Genomic DNA, 27,423 nt, shown 5'->3' with positions numbered 1-27,423 from the left:
TTTATCATTCTCTCCCTCTCCCCCCCCCCCCCCCCCCCCCTCTCTGGATCTATATATGCACTTCAGTCATTTAGCAACAAGTCATTACAGACTACTAGACTTCGACGACTAAATTTTGTAATGATATTTTAGATAATGAGTAAATATTTCGGAGATAGGCTAGACCAATACAAAGCCACTAAGCAAGCTGTACAAACTACATATAGCTTGCTCAGTTGCTCCATGCCCTTTTGCGCTTCATCTCATGTGCTTGCTTTATGCCAGGAAGGGCCAAATTTTGTGTTTTCTTTTGAAAGAACAGTTGGAATATTGGTCCTGTAGGCAACAGAATGATACATCAGAGGCGAGTAATGCATGAGATGTCATATTGCATTTTTAAAAAGATTATCATGATTTTCTCAGTAGCCTTAGAGATTGATACTCGAAGAGGTAGGAATACAACATGAGAGATCATTAATTATTAATACAATCAAAATGATCTTCTTCGGAACTTTTTTTTCTTTTGGTCGGAGGGAGTGGGGCTGGTGGTGGAATTTGAAGCGAACAACTCACAATGATATCCTTCTGGGGTCTCATTTCAACATCAGTCTCCTGATTCACTTTCACATGTGGCAGTCAAGCCTATCCAGAGCAGGAATAATTTTTCTCAGCCTTAATCCATTGGACCAAATTGTTGAAATTCTTGCCAGAGCTCCCATCTTTGCTAACACTGTTAATAACCTTGGTTTTTAATTTTAAGGCCCTTTTTTTGGATTCTCCAACAGTGAGAAGCTGCTCAATTTTATTCTTTATTTCTTCTCGTGCAATGATTCCATTTGCATCTCGTTCAAATCCTAAACCGATCTTCCAAACATCACATATGTATTTCTCATTAAGGAACTGATCTGCAAAGTAAGGCCAACAGAGGAAAGGAACACCACTGCTCAAACCTTCGATCGTAGAGTTCCAACCACAATGGCTGAGGAAGCAAGCCACCGAAGGATGGCTCAAGACCTGTTGCTGAGGTGCCCAGCCTGCAAGTAGCCCACGGCCTTGTATTCGATCTTTGAAGCCTTCTGGATATGCATTGTCTGTCTCGGTAGTTAAATCTTGCCTCACAACCCACAAGAATGGCCTATTGATGAGTTCAAGCCCAAGTGCCAGCTCTCTGAATTGTGTCGGATCAAAAACTGTGAAGCTCCCAAATGCAACATAAATGACAGATTGCGGAGGCTGCTTATCAAGCCATGCCAAGCAGTCTGAATCTTCAGGCCCGAAGGAGCCAACCGATTTTCCAAGTCGATTACTTGCCAAAAGAGGGCCTACAGGTAGTATTTGAGGAAATAAAGTGAAGGCTGCCGCCTCTAATTCACAACTTGTATTGCAAATGAACCAATCTGCCAGTTTAACCATTGTGTTAGATTTTAAAAAGGTATCAAAAGAAAATTTTTGTAATGTGAGATCACTAAAGCAGGTCCAAACAAGATGTTCAGGCTTCATCTCTGGCAAGGTAGGTGACAACTTTACCATCTGGTTCTTCAACACGGTACCTGCACTAAAAAGCTTGACGTGTTTAGAAACTTTTCAACTGAATACAAAATAGCAAAATGTAGAACCGATAGTACTAATGCGTGTTCTGATGATTAGCAGTTTGATGACTGCAAATAAATTTATCTTCTTTCTCTAATGGTGCTGGCAAGGAATTATCTAAAATGAGTCAATCTTACCAGTGCTACTTATGATTCCATCATCTATGAGCTTTGGGATGCTGAATATCTGTGCCAATCATGGTTCAAAGTCGCGGTCGCGGTCGCGGCTTAGACCGTTCCACATTGGTCTCGGCATATCGGTCGCGGTCTCGGCAAGACATGAATTTTTAAAATATTTAATATTCTAAAAATTGTAAAAAATATGATAATTAAAAATAATTAAAAATTAGTAAAAATAATAAAAATTCAAGTTGAATCGGGATGACTCGATGTGACTCAGCCGTTTCAACCTTTCACGGTGACATCTCGGCCTGTCACGTATCTCGGAAACGTTTCGTCGCGGTCTCGTCTCGGGTTAGGCCGAGACGGAGACGTCTGGTCTCGGCTGAGTCTTCGAACCATGGACTGCCAATAGTGAAGCTGACGCTGGCCAGAAGGCTACCGCCTTGATTCTCATTTTCTTTGCAATCTCTAGTGCCCATCCCATGGTCTCATCCGCAACAATGCATGTGATTTTATCACTGTCAGATTGAGTTATGCTCTTTATTAGACACTCTAGATTCGCAGGCATGACCTGGTAAACTGATAGCGTCAATTTGATCAGGTCATTTCTGTCCTCCCATGATTCCAATCCATCTGGGATTGACACCAGTTGCATCATAGCTGGTACATTGTCCTCCTGTGATAATGATTTGGTAACTCTCTTGTGATCGAATTCGGAGTTCACAAATGTTACTCTAATACCCTGCCTGACTAAGCACAAGGCCAGTTCCATTAAGGGAAGAACATGACCTTGCGCTGGATAAGGAATGGCTAGAACACGTGGATGAGGATGATTCATGATATTTTGTTGTTATCTTATCCTGCCTTTCCTCTAATGCAGAAATTGTAGTACAAGAACAGAAGAACTTCCACACTTCTCCCACCGTTTATAGACTGCTTAGGAAAATGCACGTGCATTATGCGTGTTGGATAATGAAGCAGAATGTCAATATTCAATTGCGAATTAACACTACTTAATTTACCTTATGAATTTAAATAACAATATTAGGAGTTGTGAGTTAAAATTATAATTACAACACTTTGTTGAATTACAACAACTAATTCTTTATATGTGTTATTTTTTGCAAATCTAGGTTTTACATTGATTCTTTTATACCCAACTCCTTTGTCTATCTTCCTCTATGTCTTTGATTAAGAATACCCTTCACGTCTTATTGTTATTTGTCTTGTTGCATTCTACACATTTTATATTAACTTAAAGTTAAAATAAAATTTTTTATGTGTCTTTAAAACTACTTAAATGATCTATATGCTTTGCAATTCTTAAATACATCCAAGGGGAGGGTCAGGTTGGATGATAAGGTGTAAGGGATTATAAGTTATAGATCTTGAACTCAAAATCTCCCACTTAGGAAAAACAATATTTAGTCATAATTTATCTTATCAAATTACAATAATGCTAAGTAGTCAATTTGTACACACATAATTTATTAAGTATTCAGTCTTTGAATGGCTAAAACTAAGGAGCAAAAGTTTTTACATACATCAGGTATTGAACTTCTAATTAAATGGCCAACTGGTTTGAAAAATATAAAGTCTTCATATTCTGGCGCTCTGGAGCGTACAATAATCCTGATCATACAATATTTTGTTGAATAATTTGAAAGAAACAGAGAAGATTCCTCCAAGAACATTATGAAAAACAAGAAATAAATTTGAAGGAGGAATGGGTTGGATTGTTCGAGGGGAGAGAATGTAAGTGGGTTGGGTGGTTCGGAAGGGAAGGGAATGTAAGTGAAAAGTCCCGCTTTTCTACTTATACTATAAAAAAAAACATTTAAAAAAAATCAAATCTACAAAGTAGTTATGTTTCTAAAATTCTAGTATTGCACCCAAAAAAGAAAAATAATCCAATCCTACTTATACTGAATAGGATACTTTAAAGTACTTAAATTCTTGAATATAAATTGAACAAGTTGATTTAGTGTCTTACCAATCACAGTAGTAAGTTGAATCGATTATCAACTGTTTTCTTTAGTTAAGTCCACATTTTACTAGAGGGCTAATGTAATTTTGCATCTTTAGCGCATAGGGATCAACTATTGAAATTCAAGAATATTTTTCTAGGATGAGGCGAATTTCAGAAACTTTTGAAATCGAAATAACTTTATACCCTGCTAAAATGCACACTCTGAAGTGCTAAATGGATGGGCATTAAAGAACCCCCTCTGTGGGCATGAAAGACATGCACAATTAGTTCTGGTATAGAATTGATTCCTAAGTCAAGGAAATTTATTTAGAACTTATAACTACAACCAATTAGAAAGGTAGATAGCACAATTAATTTTGTGCCTTGAATTTATTTAGTATTACAACACATTGGGGAGAAATTTAATCCCTGAATCAAGTACAGATGAAAATAAAGTAGGCTGAGAAGTTAAAAATATATTTAAAAAATGAAAAGGTCATACTAAAAAGAACAACAATGTTTTTGCCTTAGCAACTTGTATCTCTTAACTTTAATTTCTGTTCTTTTAGAGGCAAAAACTAAAGAAATAAAAGCTATAACCTATGTGCATAACTAAAATTTATAATACCACATTATAACCATATTAAGATATTCCAATAAAAATTTAGTCCTACTTAAACTTCACTAGTAATAGTTCATGTGTTTTGCACGTGATTGTAATATTTTAAAATATATTATTCTTTAGATACTAAAAATTTTTTATGAAATTTTGATCATCAACATCATAATATAGTATTTTTATGTTATTTATTTTTTAAGCTAGTTACTTTTAAAAATTTTATCAAATGAAAAGAGATAGAAAACATTCCAATAGTTGACATGTCCCTTAGAATTGAATTTGGAATCATGTACCAAACACTTTCTGATTTATAGCTTGAATTCTAACATATCAAATATTGATAACATCATGTTTTACCAAAATTATTGTATATTCATGGTTCTATTGCATATAAACCACAATCATTGCAATTTTTTTATAAATGAAGAATATAATTAAGTTAAAAAATAAATAAACAAACATGTAATTTGAATTCTTGATATTATGTTAATTCTATTTTTGCCAATAGTGGAGTATAAATCATTCACGGCGTAAAGTTTTTTTTTGGCTTGTACATTCTAACAATTGAAAGTTTATAGATAGAGATAGTTGGAGGTTTTCCATTTTCCTTTTCTTTTATTCATATTTTTAGCACAATCCAATGTGAAGCAAAAGCAACAAGTCTACTTTTTGCATATGAGCACAATATTTTTGGTTTTAGTATTAGTTTTTTTTTTTTTGATGATCATGGAATTGGAATGAGAATTGTGGCTAATTAACAATTTTACTATTAATTTTTTTGTATATTGCAGTGTTTTATTTTTTAATTGCCAACTTTTAATCCATAATCGCTATCATTATTATCAATTATTAGAATCAATTATTGGAATGCACTAAATATGTCTAATTACAATTGTCACCATAAATAAAATTTACTTAATTTTAAAGTTTTTCATTTCATAACCGCTTCCATTATTCGCTAATATTGCAATACAATAAATATATGTAATCATTAGAAAAAATAAGGGTATTTTGGGCATCACCAAAAACAATTTGGATATCATTTTCATTTTGTCATTCTTCATTTTAAATGTACTCTTATTATAATTTTTATTTTATTATTGGAGATGGCTTCTACCTTGATGGATGGAATTGGTTTGCTCAAACCAATACAAATGAAGCATTACTAAATTATTGTCAATAACAATGTTTGTTTTCCCTTGGATATAAGTGATTTGGATGTTGTCTTTGGTATTATTTGAATTGTATTCTAACTTTTTAATTCATTTGCTATTTACTTTATGTTATTTTATGAATAGTTTTCAACTTTTTTCAATTTTTCTTGTTTTGATCGGTTGCTATTAATGATAATAGTGGTTTGTATGGTGCTACTTCAGATTTCTTTTTTTCCAATTTAATACTTCTATTTCAGTTATAAATGTGTCATCATTTTTTGTATATTGAAATCCATTGGCTGCAATATGAAAAATTCTTTATATTGGCAAAGAGTGCATAATTGTAAAATTTGCTCGTGATATTTTTATGAAGATATACAGATGAATAAGTGTTCTCCTCTCCTTGTATGTTTCTCCATTTTCTAGAGACTGTCTATATTTAAACATTGAATTTTTTTTTACAGTCTCAACTGATGACTAATGAGAAAATTTTCATGCTTCAATTAAGAAATTTTGATATGTATAATAATTGGAGATGGAGTCTAAGGGTAGGTAAATAGTTTTTAATGAGCAATTTTTAATTATAATTGCCAATACTATTATGATGTAATCAATTGGAGTGTTTTACTTCTTTTAATTAATGCCACATTAAAATACAATAATTCTAATTAAAAGATATGAGGGTAATTTAGGGATAACAAAAACTAAGATAAAAAAAAAGTGCTTACACTTACACTCCCTAATACCAAGAGTGGAGTCCAAGGTTAGGTAAATAGTTTTTAATGAGCAATTTTTAATTATAATTACCAATACTATTAAGATGTAATCAATTGGAGTGTTTTATTTCTTTTAATTAGTACCACATCAAAATGCAATAATTCTAATTAAAAGACATGAGGGTAATTTAGGGATAACAAAAATTAAAATAAAAAAGTGCTTACACTGACACTCCCTAATAACAAGATTCATACTTTTTATATAGTAATAATAAGACAATTTAAAGTCCTTAAACTGATATTTTATGGATGATAAAGTGAATAGGCTGATTTAAGATGAATCAATACCAGTAGTTTTCTTCAAAGGGTAATGTAATTTTGCATCCTTAAAGTATTGGGATCAAGATTCTTTTTCTACAAGTTTTACTTGTGACTATTTAGTCCCTAAAAATCTATTTTCTTGATTATTTTGACTCCATTTAAAAGTGGTGATTGTTGTTCTTAGAAGGATGAAAAAAGCATGCACAATCTCTAGCCTAGTGAAAAATAAGCATTTGAATGGAAAATTAGAGGATAACAAGATTACACGAAAGTTTTTCTTCAAAATGGGGAGAGAGAACACCTAGTTTGATCATTAAATTTGTAAGTATTACCTCATTGATTATGATTAGAAATCTGGTTGACTTCTCATCTCCTAAACTATTATGTTACTCTCCATGTAGGTTGTTGGATACTTTATAAAAGTATCAGACAATCAAATGCATGAGCTAGTGTTGTATGAGCTAATGTCTGCCAACGATGAGCCCAAGCGGGATCCAATGGATTGATATGATTTTCTTTGGCATCTTCAATGGTTTCATTTCCTATACACATGAGCAGGTTTGATGTTACTACATTACCATATTCTATATTAGGTCACGTTTTGAGTTTGGAGCCAATCTGTGGTGGTGGTGATCAATGTCTAATTGGGAATCATTTTCCTTGCAACCTTCTTAGCTTAAATTTAATGTATTCTGAGGCTTCAATTTTACTTTCTGAAGGGAACAACCTCTTTATTGTTGAGCTATACTAAAATTCAAGAAAAACTAACAACATGAGAGTCCGGTGTCCTTTTGTTTTGCTTTCTCATCTCTCTCTCAATTTTTTTCCCCTTTCTTTCCTTTTCTTCTTTTTAGTTTCATGTAGATTTTTTGCAGAAAACATTAGGAGGACATGATATCAACTCGTGTCCAGTGAAATCTGACATAATAACTATGTTATCGTAATTTTATACTCCTGTCCTGATTCCTGAAGCACTAAATATGTTCGTGGCAGTTCCTAGAAAGCTTTTCCTTCGCGTGCGTAAAATATTATTTACTTTCTCCCTTGACCTTATTTGAGTGGAAAACCCTGATTCTTTTGCCACCTTAAATATTTCCTTTAGGTTTTTACCGAACCAAGTTGGCATGAAAAAAAATATATATATATTACCTTCAGGATGAATCCATGTTTTATAACCAATTAGGAGGACGTATTTTATAACCCCCCTTAAATATTTCCTTTAGGACGAATCCATGAAAATATAAATTACCCTGCAGCTTTCTGACTTACTGCATATAATTGGTTTCTTCGTTCCTGGGTAGGTAATGTTTCTTTTCCGTGCTAATTGATTTTGACAGTGCAACCTCTGGATTCTTTAGGAAGATACCTTGTGAAAGTAGTATGTGCAGCGTAAATCCTTGTGATCAGCCAAACAAAATTTCGAAATACCAATCTGTAAAACCTCCAGACTCATTGGAAGATTCCTTATGAATGTGGTATGTGCAGAGCTAATTTAAATGCCTATATCAGCTAAGTAAAAGTTTGAAATTCCAACTCATAAACTTGGAAAACACTAAAAAACAAACCCAGATAGGTTTCATGTGTTCTGAAAAGGGACTAGGTTTGAAAGCATTGAACTCATTTGACTGCAAGTGGGAATGTATGGTTTTCCTTCGTAAGTCCTAGTATATGCATTTAAGGGTCGAGAATTCCTCTTGGTTTATGTAAGAATTAATGCTTGGCTTAGCTGATCCAGAATTATAGCTCCCATTGCTAGCGTTTTGAATACAATACAAGATTTGGACCGAAAATGACTGGACAAGAGTTTTAATTCTCAAGTCCTATGTGGAAAAACTAAGCCTTTCACATAAAGCAGAAGAATGTACTTTCATCCATTACTGACAAGAACATCCCATTGTACCAGTAGATTTAAAAAGTAACCAAGGATGAAAAGAAAGTACCGTTTGTAGTTCACAAAATTCATCAATTTAGGTCCTGAATTTCAAATAGTTAGTCTAAAAGCTATGTGCTGGCTAATGAAAATTCGGCCTTTCAAGAAATATAACTTCGAATATTTTAGTTACTCTAGATGTTCAAGGTCCCTATTACCCAACACCAAATGCAAATTCAATGATCTTGTGTATGTGATATCCCTAGCAAGGATTTTTCATTTTCCAAGTGAAATTATGTACGAAATTTGGTTGTTTTGGTTGTCAGGGCACTTGAAGGAAGTCCGGATGGAGGTTTAAACTGGCATATTTTGGATGAGAAAACTTCTCAAACCTTTAAAGAACGCTTTCAGCGGAAAGTACTTGAGGTCAAATCACCAGGAATTCTAGCAAATGCCTTCAGGTAAACTTGACAGAGTTTCTTGAGTCGCTTCTAATTTGGTTTTATGTAATCTTTGCACACAATATTTTAATGGATCATGATCGTTAAAATTGCAGGTTAAGGTTCGCAGCAGTAAGAGATCCAACAGCAACTTCAAGGGTTCCAGATAGGTAGTATTGACTTCTATTCAAAAGCAGAGTCTACCTCTTAAGAATAAAATGGTCAAACATTGGTCTGGTTGTCCTGCTATGGCTTCATCCACATCTTCACTACAAATTAGGGGGAAAATCTTATGCCAAGCCATTGAACTTCTCCATCCTTGGTTTATTTATTCCGTACCAATCCCATGAACCATGTATAAGGCTTAATTGCCATGAGGGGTAACTTTTTATGTTGCTTGCAGATCTGAGATGCAAGAAAAAAAAAGCAGAGAGTGGAGGAAAGTGCATAGTTGATGTCGAGTTGTAAGAACTTGGAGTTACCATTCTGTTATGCCCATAGCATTTTTAGAATAAGATTGCTTTTGATTGATAATTGTTTCAACAGCACAGATGATAATATGTGGTATAATTGTTTGAGTTCTAGTATCAGTTCATTATGTTCATGTACGGTTGGCTGGACAAGGAAGACAAATAGTAATCAGTTGTTCTCCAGGCTGCCCTTATACCTGATTTGTGAATGAACCCCATATGATATGCATGGAATGTTGCTCTCACAGTTTATTCATTTTAAGTCTTGCTCTGTGTATCTGTCTATATACAAGTGGCTAAAAAGCTCTGCATTTCATAGACGGTTGAATGTTTTCAATTTTCCCGACTTCTCCGTCCTTACATTTTCGGGAATAGAATTGCACGCTGATAACAGTAAATTTGTACACAAAATTGGTAATATAAAAATTACGTACTTAGGTCAACTTCATGATTCTCATTCCAACGTACAAAGTGTAGAATTCTGCTGCACCGCTTCACCTCTCCTCTTCTGGGCATCCTCCACCTTACTCCTCAGCCCTTCCTTTTCTTTCTTAAGACTCCAAGAGTCTCCTCCCTTGCTGTACCTCAGATCACTCCCCTTAAGACCTACTACATTAGAAGGATTCCATATAAAGGTGAAATTGCAAGCCTCATATCTGTTCTTGATAGGTAGAGCTCACCAGTCACCATTGTAACGAATATGGAACAAATGTATTTGCCAATGTTAAATCAGCAGAAGTTAGAAGCCGAAGACTGACTCATTTTGCTTAAAAAAGTTTGATCATATTTTTCATTTATTAGAGCATCAACATGAACAGTGCAAGCTAATTGTTGTTCTGGCTTTTGTCAGGTAACAATGAGTTTTTTAACAGTTAAGGGTTAGTCAACTGAAGATGCACTTGCCCGTCAATTTCATTCTTTTCCATCGTGTGTCCTTCATGCGCCACTGCTTCCTATTTAACATATTTTGATGTGAGTAAATAGCTAATGGAAAAAACTATTCAAACAGAATCATCAACTGAAAACAGGATTATGTGTTTTGTTTGGTAATAAGTATTCTGAGGAGGTGCTTGATTAAGCAATGAATGAACAAGAATTCTGGGAGCACAACTTTCATATTTATGCATCGGTGGCTTGTGGGAAATCTCATTTGCAAGTCAATTAGAAAAGCAAGTGTATCTTGAAGTCCTGCTATGCTTGAAAGATACTAGTCAAACCTGCATTCTGCAGGATTTCAGCAGGTTACGAATCAGACATGTATATCAGCCTATCAGGTTGACAACCGACTTGCATAAGTGCTTGAGAATGGGGAAATTTTCTCCAAATTTAATGCAGATTTTTCGTAAAGATATTTTAGATAATGAGTAAAGATTTTGGAGATAGGCTAGACAAATACAAAGCCACTGAGCAAGCTGTACAAACTACATATGGCTTGCTCAGTTGATCCATGCCCTTCTTTGCTTCATCTCATGTGCTTGCTTTATGCCAGGAAGGGCCAAATTTTGTGTTTTCTTTTGAAAGAACAGTTGGAATATTGGTCCTGTAGGTAACTGAATGATATGATCTGAGGCGAGTCATGCATGAGATGTCATATTGCATTTTTAAAAAGATTATCATGATCTTTTCAGTAGCCTTAGAGATTGATACTCGAAGAGGTAGGAATACAACATGAGAGATCATTAATTATTAATACAATCAAATTGATCTTCTTCGGAATTTTTTTTTCCTTTTGGCCGGAGGGAGTGGGGCTGGTGGTAGAATTTGAAGCGAACAACTCACAATGATATCCTTTTGGGGTCTTATTTCAACATCAGTCTCCTGATTCACTTTCACATGTGGCAGTCAAGCCTATCCAGAGCAGGAATAATTTTTCTCAGCCTTAATCCATTGGAACAAATTGTTGAAATTCTTGCCAGAGCTCCCATCTTTGGTAACACTGTTGATAACCTTGGTTTTTAATTTTAAGGCCCTTTTTTTGTATTCTCCAACAGTGAGAAGCTGCTCAATTTTATTCTTTATTTCTTCTCGTGCAATGATTCCATTGGCATCTCGTTCAAATCCTAAACCGATCTTCCAAACATCACATATGTATTTCTCATTAAGGAACTGATCTGCAAAGTAAGGCCAACAGAGGAAAGGAACACCATTGCTTAAACCTTCGATCGTAGAGTTCCAACCACAATGGCTGAGGAAGCAAGCCACTGAAGGATGGCTTAAGACCTGTTGCTGAGGTGTCCAGCCTGCTAGTAGCCCACGGCCTTGTATTCGATCTTTGAAGCCTTCTGGATATGCATTGTCTGTCTCGGTAGTTAAATCTTGCCTCACAACCCACAAGAATGGCCTATTGATGAGCTCAAGCCCAAGTGCCAGCTCCCTGAATTGTGTCGGATCAAAAACTGTGAAGCTCCCAAATGCAACATAGATGACAGATTGCATTGGCTGCTTATCAAGCCATGCCAAGCAGTCTGAATCTTCAGGCCAGAAAGAGCCAACTGATTTTCCAAGTCGATTACTTGCCAAAAGAGGGCCTACAGGTAGTATTTGAGGAAATAAAGTGAAGGCTGCCGCCTCTAATTCACAACTTGTATTGCAAATCAACCAATCTGCCAGTTTGACTGTTGTGTTAGATTTTAACAAGGTATCAAAAGCAATATTTTGTAATGTGAGATCACTAAAGCAGGTCCAAACAAGATGTTCAGGCTTCATCTCTGGCATGGTAGGTGACAACTTTACCATCTGGTTCTTCAACACGGTACCTGCACTAAAAAGCTTGACGTGTTTAGAAACTTTTCAACTGAATACAAAATAGCAAAATGTAGAACCGATAGTACTAATGCGTGTTCTGATGATTAGCAGTTTGATGACTGCAAATAAATGTATCTTCTTTCTCTAATGGTGCTGGCATGGAATTATCTAAAATGAGTCAATCTTACCAGTGCTACTTATGATTCCATCATCTATGAGCTTTGGGATGCTGAATATCTGTGCCAATAGTGAAGCTGACGCTGGCCAGAAGGCTATTGCCTTGATTCTCATTTTCTTTGCAATCTCTAGTGCCCATCCCATGGTTTCATCAGCAATAATGCATGTGATTTTATCACTGTCAGATTGATTTATGCTCTTTATTAGACACTCTAGATTCGCAGGCATGACCTGGTAAACTGATAGCGTCAATTTTCTCAGGTCATTTCTGTCCTCCCATGATTCCAATCCATCTGGGATTGACACCAGTTGCATCATAGCTGGTACATTGTCCTCCTGTGATAATGATTTGGTAACTCTCTTGTGATCGAATTCGGAGTTCACAAATGTTACTCTAATACCCTGCCTGACTAAGCACAAGGCCAGTTCCATTAAGGGAAGAACATGACCTTGCGCTGGATAAGGAATGGCTAGAACATGTGAATGACCCATGATATTTTATTATTTCTTATCCTGGCTTTCCTCTAATGCAGAAAATGTAGCATAAAAACTTCCATACTTCCCCCACCATTTATAGACTATGATTCATGCTGTTTATTGTGGAATGCCAATTGCATGTCCAGCCCTATTGATCAAGGTATTTGCCCAAGTTTTACTCAGGCTGCAATAAAGAATTCATTCTTCTTGTTTGCCATTGGTAGATTATATTTCAGTTGGTAGCATTAGGCACCCTTTGTTCTTGTTTGGTTTCCTTTCCACCTCTTTGAAGATTCTCAGTTCCTTGCTTAAATTTTATCGACCTTTCTTGTTTGTGTTGATGTTACTTATTTACTTGATTATCCACGATTTTGTTGTTATATGAGGTATATGATCTGCCATTGAATTCTGTTTTGGTTGTGTTTATTGTTGTTTCTAATATTGTAAATTTTCTAGCGTCCTAAAAAGGACATATTTGAGTGATTGAGTGGAGTTGGCCTTCATCATTCCCAAAGAGAGGAAGCATACTTTGTCAAACAGTTTCTGTGTACTATTAACTAACTACTCTTAAAGTAGTTAGAGTAATTGGCCAAGCTCTCCTTGGGCGTAGGTCAAGGACTCTTGTTCAAGATTTCTTGAAATTTTCACCGGCTGGTGCAAAGACACTCGTCTGGTTCGGTGACGGATTAAACTCCTCCAAATTTCCCATTAACTCCTTTGGATCTATCCCTTCCCCTTAGTATAGAGTCGGAGTATGTGATCCAGTGACGGTTCAGTCCTCTCCGGATTTTTCATTAATCTACTTGAGTTCACCCTATCCCCTTAATATAGAGTAGGAGGACGTGCAAAATAGAATTTATCATGTCCGAGAAAAAAAAAAGTGTAATAGTGCACGTGCTACACACAATCTTAAGTCTACCCATTAAATGATTAAAACTTATTATATATGCTCATTCCCATTTGTATACAACGAACAAAGACTATTGGGCCATATGCAGATCAAGATACCATCCCTATCTTTGTCTATTGCAATTTTGGCTTCCCTTGTATCTGATGCACTTGTTATGATTACTTCAAAATTATACGAGAAGATTTCAAAGATGTTAACATGTACAAACTTAAGATCTGTTTGACATGATATGCAAATAAAGGCAAGTTAATTTCACTGCAATCTCAGATACTTCAAATAGATACTGTGTATATAATCGGGTCATGTATCATTCTTCCCTACTTGTGGCAGAAAATTATCTCATTGATTACACATGCAGAGACATCGAAAATTGTACCTCTGCCAAGATGCCACTGTCAAAAGTCATTCACTCTACATTGTTTCTCAAAGATAACAGCACTGACAGATTACCCTAGTAATGCAACTATAGGGGCTATAATTCAGAAAACTTTAGTTAGATTAGTCATGGCAATAGGAGAGGATGTATAAGAACGTTGCGGATAATCAGATGCTCAAATGCACAAACCATGGGATAACGAGTATTACTGGAAGATACTTCAATAATGGAGAAAATCTTCGAAAAGGGCAAAAAAATACAAGCCTAAACTTTGTGTATGGAGTGTTATGCGAAAGTGACAAACAGTAAATGCTCTGTTACATTCCTTAGATAAGCAAGGAAGGAAGCATCGTTCGAAGTCCCAAGCAAATGGATCATCTGATCTTCATTGTTCCTATAACAACAAAAGCACTAAAATGCTCGAAACAATCATCCATTGTTGCTGAATTTAAGGGTCAGTGGTCCTCAATCTTCTTCAGTGCTTTCATATCTGTTGTCTCCACCCTGCATCATAAAATGCCATCGCCAGAAAGTCGCATCAAGTGAACAGACGACCTAGTTTTTGACAGCTAATTTTTGGAATAAGACAAAGCACAAAGTACATACATAAACAATCAAATAATTTGAAAGCTAACTTTTGGAAGAAGACAAAGCACAAAGGACGTACATAAACAATCAGAAGAATCTAAAGAGGGAGGGGGAAAGAGAGATTTAAGAGCAGAACACAGCATGCTTATAGGCCTAAGCTTAAACCAAAAGCACAATCACGTAATTATGCCTATGAAAATTATTGCTATTATCTTGCCAGAAATAAGGCCGGCTAAGCTGTAAACCCTCAATATAAAACTTTAAAAAAAAAAAAAGATTAAGTGAGAGACAAAAATCTTAGTACATTGCACTAGATTTCACCACTTTATATTTAAATCTCTAATTAGTTATGGTGCCACTGCCAATCTAGACATGTATATGACAGCCAAGAATATTCCAAGTCATTCTAATTGACAAGTTTTTGGTTGTGAGTGATGACTTCATTCTCAATTCTTATCTCCATAGTAGTAGAAAATAGTATTCCTAAGGATTACACGCATGGATATAATGCTTCAGTTCTTAAGGCTGAGAATGTTAGGATTTCTCACAAGTAATAGTGACTTATGAGGCTACATTTCTGCACAAACTGTTGCTTGAAAATATCACATATCAGCAAGCATAATTATTATGAAAAGGAAAAATTAGAATTACGCTGTTCTAGTATTAAGTAAGTGATAGAGATAAGTGGCAAAATCCACTAGGGTTTATAGGAGGCGTGGAACGGGTGTGTCGAATGCCCCAGCGTTGATTTGGCATGCTTTTGATGACAAGGAACCAACTTGGGAGTTGGTTTGAATCCTATGGCATTTGTTTTCTGATTTTCACCAGCTGGGATATTTTAGTAATTTGGTTAGCTGCAGGAATTTTATGTTTATGTTAATTTTCTATTTAGTAATTATTTTTGATAATTAGTATTTTAGTTGTTATGGGGAATAAGAAAGCTTAGCTTTCCAGTTTTCTACTAGGATTCTATTCTAGTTAGGAGTTCTAATTAGGATTGGAGTTGACTTTGTTCTAGCATCTAAAAATAACCACTTCTCCACAAAGAGAAGTCAGATTTTTTGGCGTTAATAAAATTTTCCTGCAGACTCAACATCTTTCTTAGGGTTGTGTGATACATCCCAACTTTAAGTGTGATGCCTAAGATTCTTAGGAGTGATTCCTTATCCTATTCCTAGTTACTATTTCAACTTCGGGTGAAATTCGATATCTAGGTTTCTCTACAAAGCTGCTGTGTCTACCAAGTGTTCGTGCTGCGTCAGTTTTGGTATCAGGGCAAGGCTTTCCCATGACGACAAGTAGTGGGTTGAATTTTAGGGGTCGATACACAGACAAGGAACGGAATAACATCATTAATCTTCTCTTGGAGAGGGTTGCTGTGTTAGAAGACAAAATTTTTAATAGTAAGCAACAGCAAATTCCTGAATCTAGAGGCAACGGGGGGTCCAGATCTGGGGTCAAAAACAATGGCAAGGAATCAAAGCATCTTGAACAGCCTGAAGACCCAACCGGGAATCAATCTGGTAGGAGGGAAAATACATTAAATCAATCTTTTGGAAGGCCACGAGCTTCTCTTTTTGACAAGGCTAATGAGATTGTTCAATCAGCAAGGCAAGGAAGACAAGACTTGTGATTTTGCAGGAGACAACACAAAAAATGTAAGAGTAGATATTCCTGATTTCGACGGAAGAATTGATCCTAAAGTTTCTTCTAATTGGCTTGCTACTTTGGAACGCTATTTTGATTGGTATGATATGACTGATGAGAGAAAAGTTAAGTTTGCTATCATGAAACTTGTTGAACAAGCCCAAGTGTGGTGGACAGGAGTCGAGCATGATCTTCGACTTGCTGGACAACTAGACTTGACGTGGAAAAAGATGAAACTGCGTTTGAAGAGAAACTACGTGCCTTTAAATTATGAAGCTGATCTTTTCAATGATACGAATAGCTTGAGGCAAGGAGGAATGACAGTTGCTGAGTATATGAACAAGTTTGAAGAGCTGAAAATTCGCTGCGGAGGAATAGAAAGTTTAGCACAAGCTTTGTCCAGATTTAAGTTGGGTTTGAGACCTGAAATTCGCAAAGAATTGATGGGATATGATATCTACACAGTTGATAATGCATTCCAAGCAGCTCTTAGAATTAAAAAGAGCCTACGGCAGCCACTAATTAAGAGGTTCAATACGCAAGGTGGGGAGGTAGTTCCTAAAAGATTTGCTACAAATGACAAGCCATATAAATCAGCAGCAACTCAAGTAACTTCCAAGCCTGCAAAGACAAAAACTAAGGCTTCCACAATAGATGAACAAAACAAGAACAAATATGGATGTTTCAAGTGTGGTTTGAAGGGACACATGGCATGGGAGTGCCTGAACAAGAGAAACTTGCTCATTGACACTAATTCCGGAGATAAGGAAAATCTAGAGGTCGAGGAAGATGAATGTGCTGATTATTTGACTGAGATGGCATGACTTAATGTTCATGATTTGGAAGACAAAGAAGAAGACACGTCTTATCTCTCGGTTGTGAGGCATTTCCTCGGTGCACCGAAGTCACAAAAGAAACTTCAATCTTTCAAACCTTAGTTTGCTGTGGACAAGAGACTAGAAAGCTCATTATTGATGGTGGCAATAGCATGAACATGGTTTTAGAGTCTACCGTACAGCGGTTAAAGTTGCCGACGGAGCCACATCCTAAACCATACAAGGTTGTTTGGATCAACAGTAACTCTATTCTGGTAATGAGGCGTTGCTTGGTGTCCATTAAACATGGAACTTACAGTGATTCTATATGGTGTGACATTATTCCAATGACTGTTTTCCACATACTTCTTGGTCGATCTTGGCTATATGACCGAGATGTGGATCATAATGCGAAGTCGAACACTTATTCATTCAAGTTTAATGACCAGCAGATTGTCTTAAAGCCTATGAGTGCTGAAACTATGAAGAAGTTTCACGACAAGAGACCAACCAAACAAGAGAATTCAACGGTTAATGAAGTGATTGAGACAAGGAAGAAGCCTCCTCAGATTTTAAGCAAGAAGCAATTTGAAAGGAAGAGCAAGGAGCAAGGAGTTATCATGGTATTAGTCTTCAAAGAGGTGAAAATTTCAGCAGTTGTCAACTCTGAAGAAGTGCTTCCAGAAATTGTCAAATTGCTGTCTGATTTTTCTGATGTAGCTCCAGATGATTTGCCGCATGGACTACCACCTATGCGTGATATTCAGCATGCAATAGATTTCATACCAGGCTCTCAACTCCCTAACTTGCCTGCCTATCGCATGAACCTGAGTGAGTCTGCTGAACTTAAGAGACAAGTGGATGAGCTCTTGGACAAAGGACATATTCAAATCACCTAAGTCCTTGTGCAGTGCCAGTTTTATTGACTCCAAAGAGAGATGGAACCTGGAGAATGTGTGTAAATAGCCGTGCAATCAATAAGATAACAATCAAGTATAGGTTTCCCATACCTAGATTTGATAATATGATTGATATGATGACTGGTACTATTGTCTACACTAAAATTGACTTGCGAAAGGGGTACTATCAGATCAGAATTCGTTCAGGTGATGAGTGGAAAACAGCCTTCAAGGCGAAGGATGGTCTCTACGAGTGGCTAGTGATGCCGTTTGGCCTCTCTAATGCTCCTAGCACCTTTATGAGATTCATGACACAGGTATTTCAGCCCTTTATTGGCCTTTTTTTGGTTGTCTATTTCGATGATATTTTAATTTATAGCAAGAACAAAGAGGAGCACATTAACCATCTTCAGCAAGTAATGCGAGTTCTTCATCAAGAAAAGCTCTATATCAATTTGAAGAAGTGTACTTTCATGGCTCCTAGTATTGTATTTTTGGGTTTTGTCATTTCAAATGAAGGGATAGCTGCTGATCTGGAAAAGGTGAAGGCAATAGTAGATTGGCTGATTCCTACTAATTTGAAGAAGGTTTGCAGTTTCCATGGACTAGCTACATTCTACAGGCGATTTATAAGGAGATTTAGCTCCATTATGGCTCCCATCACTGATTGCATGAAGCAGGGACAGTTTCAATGGACAAAAGCTACAACTAAGGCTTCTGAAGAATTGAAGAAGTGAATGACCGAAGCTCCAGTGCTTAGGCTGCTAGATTTTTCTAAGGTGTTTGAGGTCGCATGTGATGCTTCTCATGTTGGGATTGGTGGAGTTCTAAGTCAAGAAGGTCATCCTATTGCTTGTTTTAGTGAAAAGCTGAATGAGGCAAAGCAGAAATACTCTATTTATGACCAGATATTCGACGCTGTTATTCAATCTATTCGCCATTGACATCATTATCTTATTTATAAGGAATTTGATCTATATTATGATCATGAAGCCCTCAAATATATTAATTCTCAGAAGAAGTTCAGTCATCGGCATGGCAAATGGGTTTCTTTCCTGCAACAATACAATTTTATTATCAAACACAAGGCAGGTGTTGAGAATAAGGTGGCTGATGCACTTAGTTGTGTGCATCTGATTCTAACTACTATGGCTGTTCAAGTGGTTGGTTTTGATACACTTAAGCAAGATTATCCTTGTGGTAGAGATTTCAAGGTCATATATGAGGATTTAATGGCTGGTAAACAAGCAAAATATGCTGGTTTTTCCATCCATGATGGCTATCTTTTCAAAGGGACTCTACTTTGTATTCCTAATACTTCACTGAGGGAGGAGTTAATTTGGGAATTACATGGTGGAAGAGCTACTGGACCAAAGCAAGATCGCTTCTATTGGCCAAGTATACGATGTGAAGATGGCAAGACTGTTGCTCGATGCCAAGTTTGTCAATTGGCCAAAGGGCGAAAGAAAAACACTAGTCTTTACATGCCACTACCCATTCCACATGAACCGTGGCAGGATTTGAGCATGGATTTTGCCCTTGGACTACCAAGAACGTTGCGAGGTTATGATTCTATACTAGTAGTTGTGGACAGATTTTCAAAGATGGCTCACTTTCTCCCATGTGCTAAGACTTCAGATGCTGTCCATGTTGCTAAGATTTTCTTCAAAGAGGTAGTTAGACTTCATGGACTGCCAATGACTATAGTTTCAGACAGGGATGTGAAGTTTATGAGTTACTTTTGGCGGAATTTGTGAAAGATGCCGCACACTAAACTCAAGTTTTCTTCTTCTTTCCACTCACAAACGGATGGTCAGACAGAAGTTGTTAACCACAGCCTTGGTGATCTACTTCGGTGTTTGGTCGGTGATCATGTTTCCAATTGGGATCAAATTCTACCAATGGTAGAATTTGCTTACAATAGTTCAGTGAATCGATCAACTGGTTATAGTCCTTTTGAGGCTGTAATGGGAAAAAAATCCTCACAAACCTATTGATTTGCTTCCATTACCAGCTAGCGCTCGTCCAAGTGCTGAAGCTGAGGCTTTCCAAGTGCTGAAGCTGAGGCTTTCTCTAAGCATATTCTAGATATACATGATGAAGTTCGATGCCAGATTGCTATCAGCAATGAATGGTACAAAACACATGCAGATTTGAAGAAGAAATTTGCAGAATTTGAAGAAGGGGATGAAGTTATGGTTCGTATTCGGCCAGAGAGGTATCCTAAAGGTGTCTACAAGAAGCTACATTCCAAAAGTGCAGGTCCTTTCAAGGTTCTCAAGAAAATCAGCTCAAATGCTTATGTTCTTGAGTTACCTAAAGATATGGGAATTAGCAACGTGTTCAATATTGAAGATTTGACTGCTTATGATGGTCATTTCGATGATTCAGCAGATAGGACTTCTAAAGCTACGCTTCCAACTCCTACATGCTTATGTGAAGCAATTGAAGATGTTCTTGACCACCAAATTGTGTCAACTAGAGGGGGCGGCTACCAGAAGTTTCTTGTTCATTGGAGGGGACGACCATGTACAGATTGTACATGGATTAGTGAATCTGAATTTCAGAAGTTGGATCCAGATTTCTATGAGAGGTATCAGGCCATTAACTCGCCAGGGTCGAGTCTTCTCAAGCCGAGGAGAGATGATAGAGATGAGGGGAAAAAATCCACTAGGGTTTATAGGAGGCGTGCAAAGGGTGTGTCGAATGACCAAGCATTGATTTGGCATGCTTTTGATGACAAGGAACCAACTTGGGAGTTGGTTTGAATCTTATGGAGTTAGTTTTCTGATTTTCACTAGCAGGGGTATTTTAGTAATTTGGTTAGGTGCAGGAATTTTATGTTTATGGTAATTTTCTGTTTAGTAATTATTTTTAGTAATTAGTATTTTGGTTGTTATGGGAAATAAGAGAGCTTAGCTTTCTAGCTTTCTACTAGAATGTTATTCTAGTTAAGAGTCCTAATTAGGATTGGAGTTGGCTTTGTTCTAACATCTATAAGTAACCACTTCTCCACAAAGAGAAGGCAGATTTTTTGGCGTTAATAAAATTTTCCTACAAACTCAACATCTTTCTTAGGGTTGTGTGATACATCCCAACTTTAGGTGTGATGCCTAAAGATTCCTAGGAATGATTCCTAGACTTACTAACCAGATTTTCATCTTCTTAAGCATATTTTCTTATCCTATTCCTAGTTGCTATTTCAACTTTGGGTGAAATTCGATATCTGGGTTTTTCTTCACAGCTGATGTGCCTACCAAGTGTTCGTGCTGCGTCAGTAAGACTAATATGTTTCTATTTTTCTTTATTGCTTTGTTTTCACAAGAAATACAAAACTAGATTGTGACAATGTGAAACTGTAAAAGGGAAGGTTAAGTTAACAGGGTAGCACAACATTTTTGTAAGTTACAGCGTAGAAATGGATTGACAAAACAACTGCCAGGCAACAATTGTTTCATGTCACAAATTCTAAAATATCAATCTCCAGGCATTGCCTTTCTAGTTGTCTCCTCTGTCAACCTATATCAACTTAGCAGTCATTGCTAACTTCTCTAGCCATATGAGTTATGAGTTATACTAACTGTTCTCAGACAAAAGATAGGAGGTCTAGTACATCATTTTTGGCTAGTACCACTTTGCACCCTTTAATATTTGAACCAAGTTTCAACTTTCCACCCCAAACTTCAATTTAGACACATTGTGCCCTAAAGTTACCGCAATTCATCACACTTGGAAACTACAGACAATTACACACATAACTTGCATGCATAACATGTTAGAGGCGATGAAATGGTGCCTTCCATGATCTCAGTGGAGGAGAAGCATGACATGGTGTGCCAGCACTTAATTTCTCCCATTTCCTCTACCAATGTCAGAGATTGGTTTGCGTTAAAACAGATTGATAGCTCCAGCATGCAAAGTATCCAAAATAAAAGTCAGAGGTCAAAGTAAATTTACATAAAAAAGCAGAGTAGCAAAGTTACATTGCTATATAGTTATTCAGGGCAATGGGTGACCAGCTTGTCTAAGGGATGTGTCTACTGCAAGCAATATGGATCAAAGGTTATAGAAAAGGGAGCATCGTGGACCTCTATTAACCAAATGCTTCACAGTAAGCATGACATCAAGACCAACGGTTACAGCGCAAGATCTATTGGTAAGTTTTCTAGCATTTCAGCGATACGCCACATTTGCAGATATTACGTTTGTTCTGAAACTAAAGAACTGACTAATATCAAGCCAGAGATTGCTAATAAACATAAATATCTAAAATAATAAAAATGCCAAACAGAAGCAGCATGTTGTACACATCTAAACTACATTACCAACACTGCCCCAACCTTGTCCATAACACCATATGACAATGTACTAAACAAAAAAGCATGAAAAGTATATGGAAAAAGAAAGAAACTGGAAATCCGAGAACGATGAATTTAGCAAGAGACAGAGTACAACTGAAATTTGGGGACAGAAGAGAACACATGAAGTGAAAAATTTGAGAAACTTACGTTGTTCCACATAAAACAATCTTTTGAACTTTCGTAATGTCAGAACTGGACTGATTATCCTCGACAAAAACTGTCAAGCTGATACAAGAAAATGCTAAAATCAAGTTAAATTAAGCTGGAAAACATTCAGTCCAAGTGTAAAAAGTACCAGAAATATTCAACATACCTCCGAACATTTTGAAACTTAACATATTTTAAGATCACTGGTTTTCCCTACAAAATAAAAGGTAGTGCGAATCAATTATGACAGTGAAGCGACGAGCATAGTAACCAAACTACAACATCCAGTCAAGTTCTCACTCAAATGCAAGAACCAGCACTGCCATGAAGTTTGTCGAAGCACTAAAATTTACCTTAAGATTATCTTCAGATAGAACAGCTGTATCACTAGGAGGGAAGTCATTAACATTACTGCATGTAAAGGTACAATAAAGAAGTTTATTCCAGTTTTGAAAGGAAAAATAACACGATTAGAAAAACAATCCAGAAAGGAATTTAATCTCAAAGTTACCTGAATCCCATGTGCTCCCTATTTGAAAAAAGTTTCACAGTTTTAGGACCTGCTGACAAAGAAAACATTCAGATCTATTGCAGTTAGACATGCTCAAATTCAATACAAACTTCCTGGAAATCTTAAATTTAACACCAGCTTTCCTAAGTCTCTCATCACTGATTCTTCTTTATTCACTCTTTTCCCTTTCAATTTAAAAGCTTTTCATGCCCACATTGCAGGAAATTTGGATATGCAGACACTTAACAAGAACATGCAGATACTGAACATTTGCTAGCCATGACCATAAGCATGGAATTTAAGCAGGCTTCATACCAGAAATGAGAGGCAATTACCAGAAGATCTGACAGACCAAAATAACTTTGTAAGTTCTTAAACATGTAAAGACTTCTGTATGTTTGAGTGTACGCAATCTATTTGTGGGCAATTAGTCAAAATGATCATTGCATTTTACACATGATATTACACTTTCTTATAGCAATAATTCTCACAAATTTCACTCTCCCTAATCTTATTTCAACATGCCTATTTGAACTACTTGAAAAAAAAGGTTTTAAGAGAAACCAGGATATGTAGTATACTTAGTAATTAGACAGGAAGGCATCAACAATGCAAATTTCATAAGAGACACTTACAAGAACTGGGACTACAAAATTCGTAACTAGTCACTAAGAGCTGATGCCATTAAATCATGACCTTGTAAAATACCTTTTTGAAAGAATTATAAATGTTTACCTTCCTCCTCTGGTCCTTTGATAATGATGGAATGTAGTTTAACTACTTGATTAAAAGGTATATAGATTAATAGTTGCTCATCTGCGTCGCTTTCTAGTACCAAACCTTCGTCCTCCCGATATCCCTGATTAAAGATAAATAAAATTCAGTTACATTAATAGATATAACATCCCTGCCATCTGAGTAAACAAACAAATGAAGTAAATGTCAAATCATCAAAATACCATCTATAATTCCATAACCCATCTTATATCTAAAACCAACTACCAAATGCTAATTTTGCAGTATTTATTCAAAAGTTCAGTAAAAACACATGAAATCTTGGCAAAGTTGCTAGTCACCTAAGGTTTCAGGGGTATACAAACTTTGGGTAATATAAATGTTGACCCTTTATTCCCTGCTGGCGAATCTATAGTGTCACTTCAGATCTCATGTCAAAATTTCATTGCTAACTGAGATACCATGCAGCATCAGAAATTGCCACTCCTCAGTCTCATCCTTCAGTTTCAACATAACATTGAAATAGAATTATTACACCAAAAAGCTTACAATAACCCAAAGTAAATGAAGAGAGTGTTTTTCAATATGCCCCACATGATAAAAACAGAAAACAAGATAAATGGAGAACACAAGAGTGACATAACCTAGCAAACAACAAAAAAGAAGAAGAAAACAAGATAGATTTAGAGAAAAGTATCTTGAGTGAGAATCTTCCATCATCATTTGGACGTCTTAGAAATCCTTCTAGCCCCTACAACTTCTGTTCCCCACTCTGACTTTTCAAATCTCAGCCAGAGACACATGACTCATGGCCCAACTAGAACAAAATATTGTCTTAACCAACAGTCTCATCAATTTTCTCTGTTGCAATGATTGGAGCTCTTCACGTACTTAAGGATAATACACCTTAAGTCCCAGTTTCCAAGCTTTAGTGCGCATTTTCCAAGATACTTTGCTTGAACGATTTTGTTGGGAAAATGCTTCCTGTTGTTTTAGAAATATCCAAATTAAGATGCCTAAAACTCACTTTAAGAACAACTGAACCCACTCTCTCACAAAACTCACCCCGAACCTGAATGCAATATGCTTCTATAAACAGCAGAACTCAATAGGATCTGAAAAACTGCTTGGTTGACATGGTGAACAAAGCATAATTGGTGGAAATTATTTATCTAACTAATCGTACTACCACCCATGTAAACAACATAATCACTTCATCTCTTCCAAAATAAAGTGCTCACTAATTCTCAAGGAAAATGCGATTTTCATAAGTAACTTTGAAATATGTCCAAAGAGTAATAATGGTGGCTATCTCAAACTTGGCCACAGTGCACATACTTATCAAGGCATGTTACTACCCAGTCAAGTTGGTGAATCAATTTCTGTCAACTTTTGCATCCTCAATTGCCATCATGTCATGGACTATCTTTGGCCCATATCATGAACTGATGCAGGTGTAGTCTGAAGCATGAGAAGATGACTTGGGTTCACATAAAAATCAGGTTTCAAGCAACAGTGAAAGTTAGTAACTGATTTGATGCTAGAGAGGAAAAATATAATAATGTTCCTCAAAGACCTTAAAGCAAAAACCTTCTAACCTTAATATAGTCAGAAAAATAAGAATAAGAGTCCACTATTTCTGCATAATTTTTGCTAACATAGACCATCATGAATCCAAAGTAGAGTTGCTCTTAACTGGCAGAAAGTCAATTAATTTTGGTTCAATTAATTCCTACATCAATTTACACTGCCTGTATCAAGAATGTCTTCTGATTTAAAGAAACAAGAATCCCCACTTTCACTCAGTATAATTGCTATAGCTTAAACAGGCAGTCTCCATATTTACATTTCTTGCCTAATCTCTACATTATACTCGAAGTAATACTTTTAAAGCAACAATGTCAAGACTAAAACTAGGGACAACAGCCTTTGCATATTGATATTACAAGCTTCTTCTACAAACTTTAACTCCCCATATTTCAAGATGCCATAAGAATGTAGTGAATCTGCAGAAGTACATCTATGTGTCTAACAAGCAAGCAGGCAAATACTAAATGGTTCAAAAAAAAGTAATTGCTAGAAACTGTAGAAATCTCACTGTACAAGAACCATAAAGTCCAGAGATCTCCTACATTTCTGAACCTTAAACCTGTAACGTGATCTGTAGACCACTTTTACAGAAACTGTCTTTACAAACTAAAACCATATTATATACATTGCTTATTCCTTCTAAGCTAATATGCTTGTGTTAAACGTACTCTTACTTCCAAAGCAGGAAATTCAACACTCATTCTTTCTCTAACATCTTGGAACTTGTGCTAGATATATATTGAACTCCCCAGAGAGTTTCATAAATTAATCACTCTCCCCTCAATCCTCTTTCTTTGCTTCTTTTATGTAAAGCGAGGAAGAAGCATCTCCCTTAAAAAGACACAGCATGGCAATTTCAGATAATTAACCCAAAAAGAACCTAAAAAGTCGAACTCAAGAGTAGCACAAGCTAGAATGCAAAAAAATGCTCGTTCACGAGTACACAATTTTATATAGACCTAGTACATAGTTGCAAAAAGGGAATTGCAGTCCTATATTTTCTTGTATTCAAATTTTCTGCATTTCAAAGTTATTGGGAAATTCAGCCACCGTATACTCGGAACTTCTAACTGAATGTTTCCTTTCCAATCAGTTCAAAATTTCCGATTTCCTTCCGTTTATTTCCTCACAAAGGTGGTCTACTCAACTATTAAATTTCAATTTCCTGCTGGCTTTCTACAACTTTGACATATTGCTAAATCCGAAAGAAAAAAGGATATTTTAACCTCTTCAAACCTACAAAAATAACATAGCAGACTACAAAAAATTAACTATGAGTAAACAATTCGAACACCAATTCCAACCAAAACCCTTTTAGTTATTCGTGCATTCAAACGTAATTTTACTATTTCATCAGCCAAATAGCAGAGAATACACAACCTCAATAGCTAGAATAAAGCAAATATCATCAAAGAAGAAAATTGAAATCATTCAACATATATATATTAAAAACACAAACCCTCAATAATTTCCAATCTTTTTTACCTGTTTAAGGGCATTAGGAAGAGAGTGAGTACCGCTTTGGTTAAGGCATTCAACTCCTGACCAGTCCACAAAGTCCAACAAATCAACCTGAAAAACAAAACCCATCATTCTTTTTCTTGTTTTTCCATTGTCTTTTTTTTTTGGGTTAAACGGAAAATTAAAGGGAAAAAAATGAAAAACTGAAGACAGAGAACATATGGGAGATTAAATACTGATTACTATTGATCTAAATTGAGAAAATTACTTACTTGGTTTCGTTGAATAGCTGAGGCTGATTCGGCAGACATGGCTGACGATGTGATGCAAATCCACCAAACCAACTATTACTCTCAGGAGACAATACTGATAAGAAAAAAGAAAAAGAAATTAAATCAAAATAGATAAAATGGCTGCTAGAATTTCAGGGTACATGTATTAAGTAAATTTACACTGACCTCCTTTAGCTTTGTTGATATTATAGAAAAATCCATCTTATTTATGGAAATTGGAGTATATTAAGATAGCTTTTTACTGTTTTTATTTTTTTTTTTTTAAGCAAAAGATTGGTGAGATTTAAGAAGTGAACATATAGCAAGAATTAGAAGTCATTAGAACTTAAGAACTCTAAATTTTCAATTTTCAATTTTAACCACTAGATCAAAGTATCCTGAACTTATATTTGCAGAATATTTTATAGGGAAAATGGCCAATTTATTCCCTATACTTTTTTT

At 36.0% G+C, this 27,423-nt stretch overlaps 3 protein-coding genes across 3 annotated transcripts; all 3 read right to left on the bottom strand.

The window, feature by feature from the left end:
- Positions 1-336: 336 nt before the first annotated feature.
- LOC113760084 (UDP-glycosyltransferase 83A1-like) lies at positions 337-2,529 on the bottom strand. The gene is made up of 3 exons (XM_027302657.1): positions 2,088-2,529; positions 1,707-1,766; positions 337-1,529 (listed from the first exon to the last, which is right to left on the bottom strand). Exons 1-3 carry the CDS (start codon positions 2,527-2,529, stop codon positions 622-624), a joined length of 1,410 nt encoding a protein of 469 aa, XP_027158458.1. The 3' UTR covers positions 337-621.
- Positions 2,530-10,812: 8,283 nt separating this feature from the next.
- On the bottom strand, positions 10,813-12,664 carry LOC113761614 (UDP-glycosyltransferase 83A1-like). The gene is made up of 2 exons (XM_027304683.1): positions 12,184-12,664; positions 10,813-12,006 (listed from the first exon to the last, which is right to left on the bottom strand). Exons 1-2 carry the CDS (start codon positions 12,662-12,664, stop codon positions 11,099-11,101), a joined length of 1,389 nt encoding a protein of 462 aa, XP_027160484.1. The 3' UTR covers positions 10,813-11,098.
- A 1,416-nt stretch (positions 12,665-14,080) lies between these two features.
- Positions 14,081-27,073, bottom strand: LOC113761469 (PITH domain-containing protein At3g04780). The gene is made up of 8 exons (XM_027304469.1): positions 26,962-27,073; positions 26,714-26,800; positions 23,639-23,762; positions 22,904-22,952; positions 22,746-22,803; positions 22,559-22,605; positions 22,393-22,470; positions 14,081-14,439 (listed from the first exon to the last, which is right to left on the bottom strand). The coding sequence occupies exons 1-8, from the start codon at positions 26,998-27,000 to the stop codon at positions 14,391-14,393; spliced, it is 531 nt and encodes a 176-aa protein (XP_027160270.1). The 5' UTR covers positions 27,001-27,073; the 3' UTR covers positions 14,081-14,390.
- Between the last annotated feature and the right edge of the window lie 350 nt (positions 27,074-27,423).

This window comes from Coffea eugenioides, chromosome 2 (genome assembly GCF_003713205.1).
Source record: "Coffea eugenioides isolate CCC68of chromosome 2, Ceug_1.0, whole genome shotgun sequence".
Taxonomy (NCBI): domain Eukaryota; kingdom Viridiplantae; phylum Streptophyta; class Magnoliopsida; order Gentianales; family Rubiaceae; genus Coffea; species Coffea eugenioides.
Note: the sequence above shows the minus strand (reverse complement) of the source record. Positions and strands in the feature narration are given on the sequence as shown.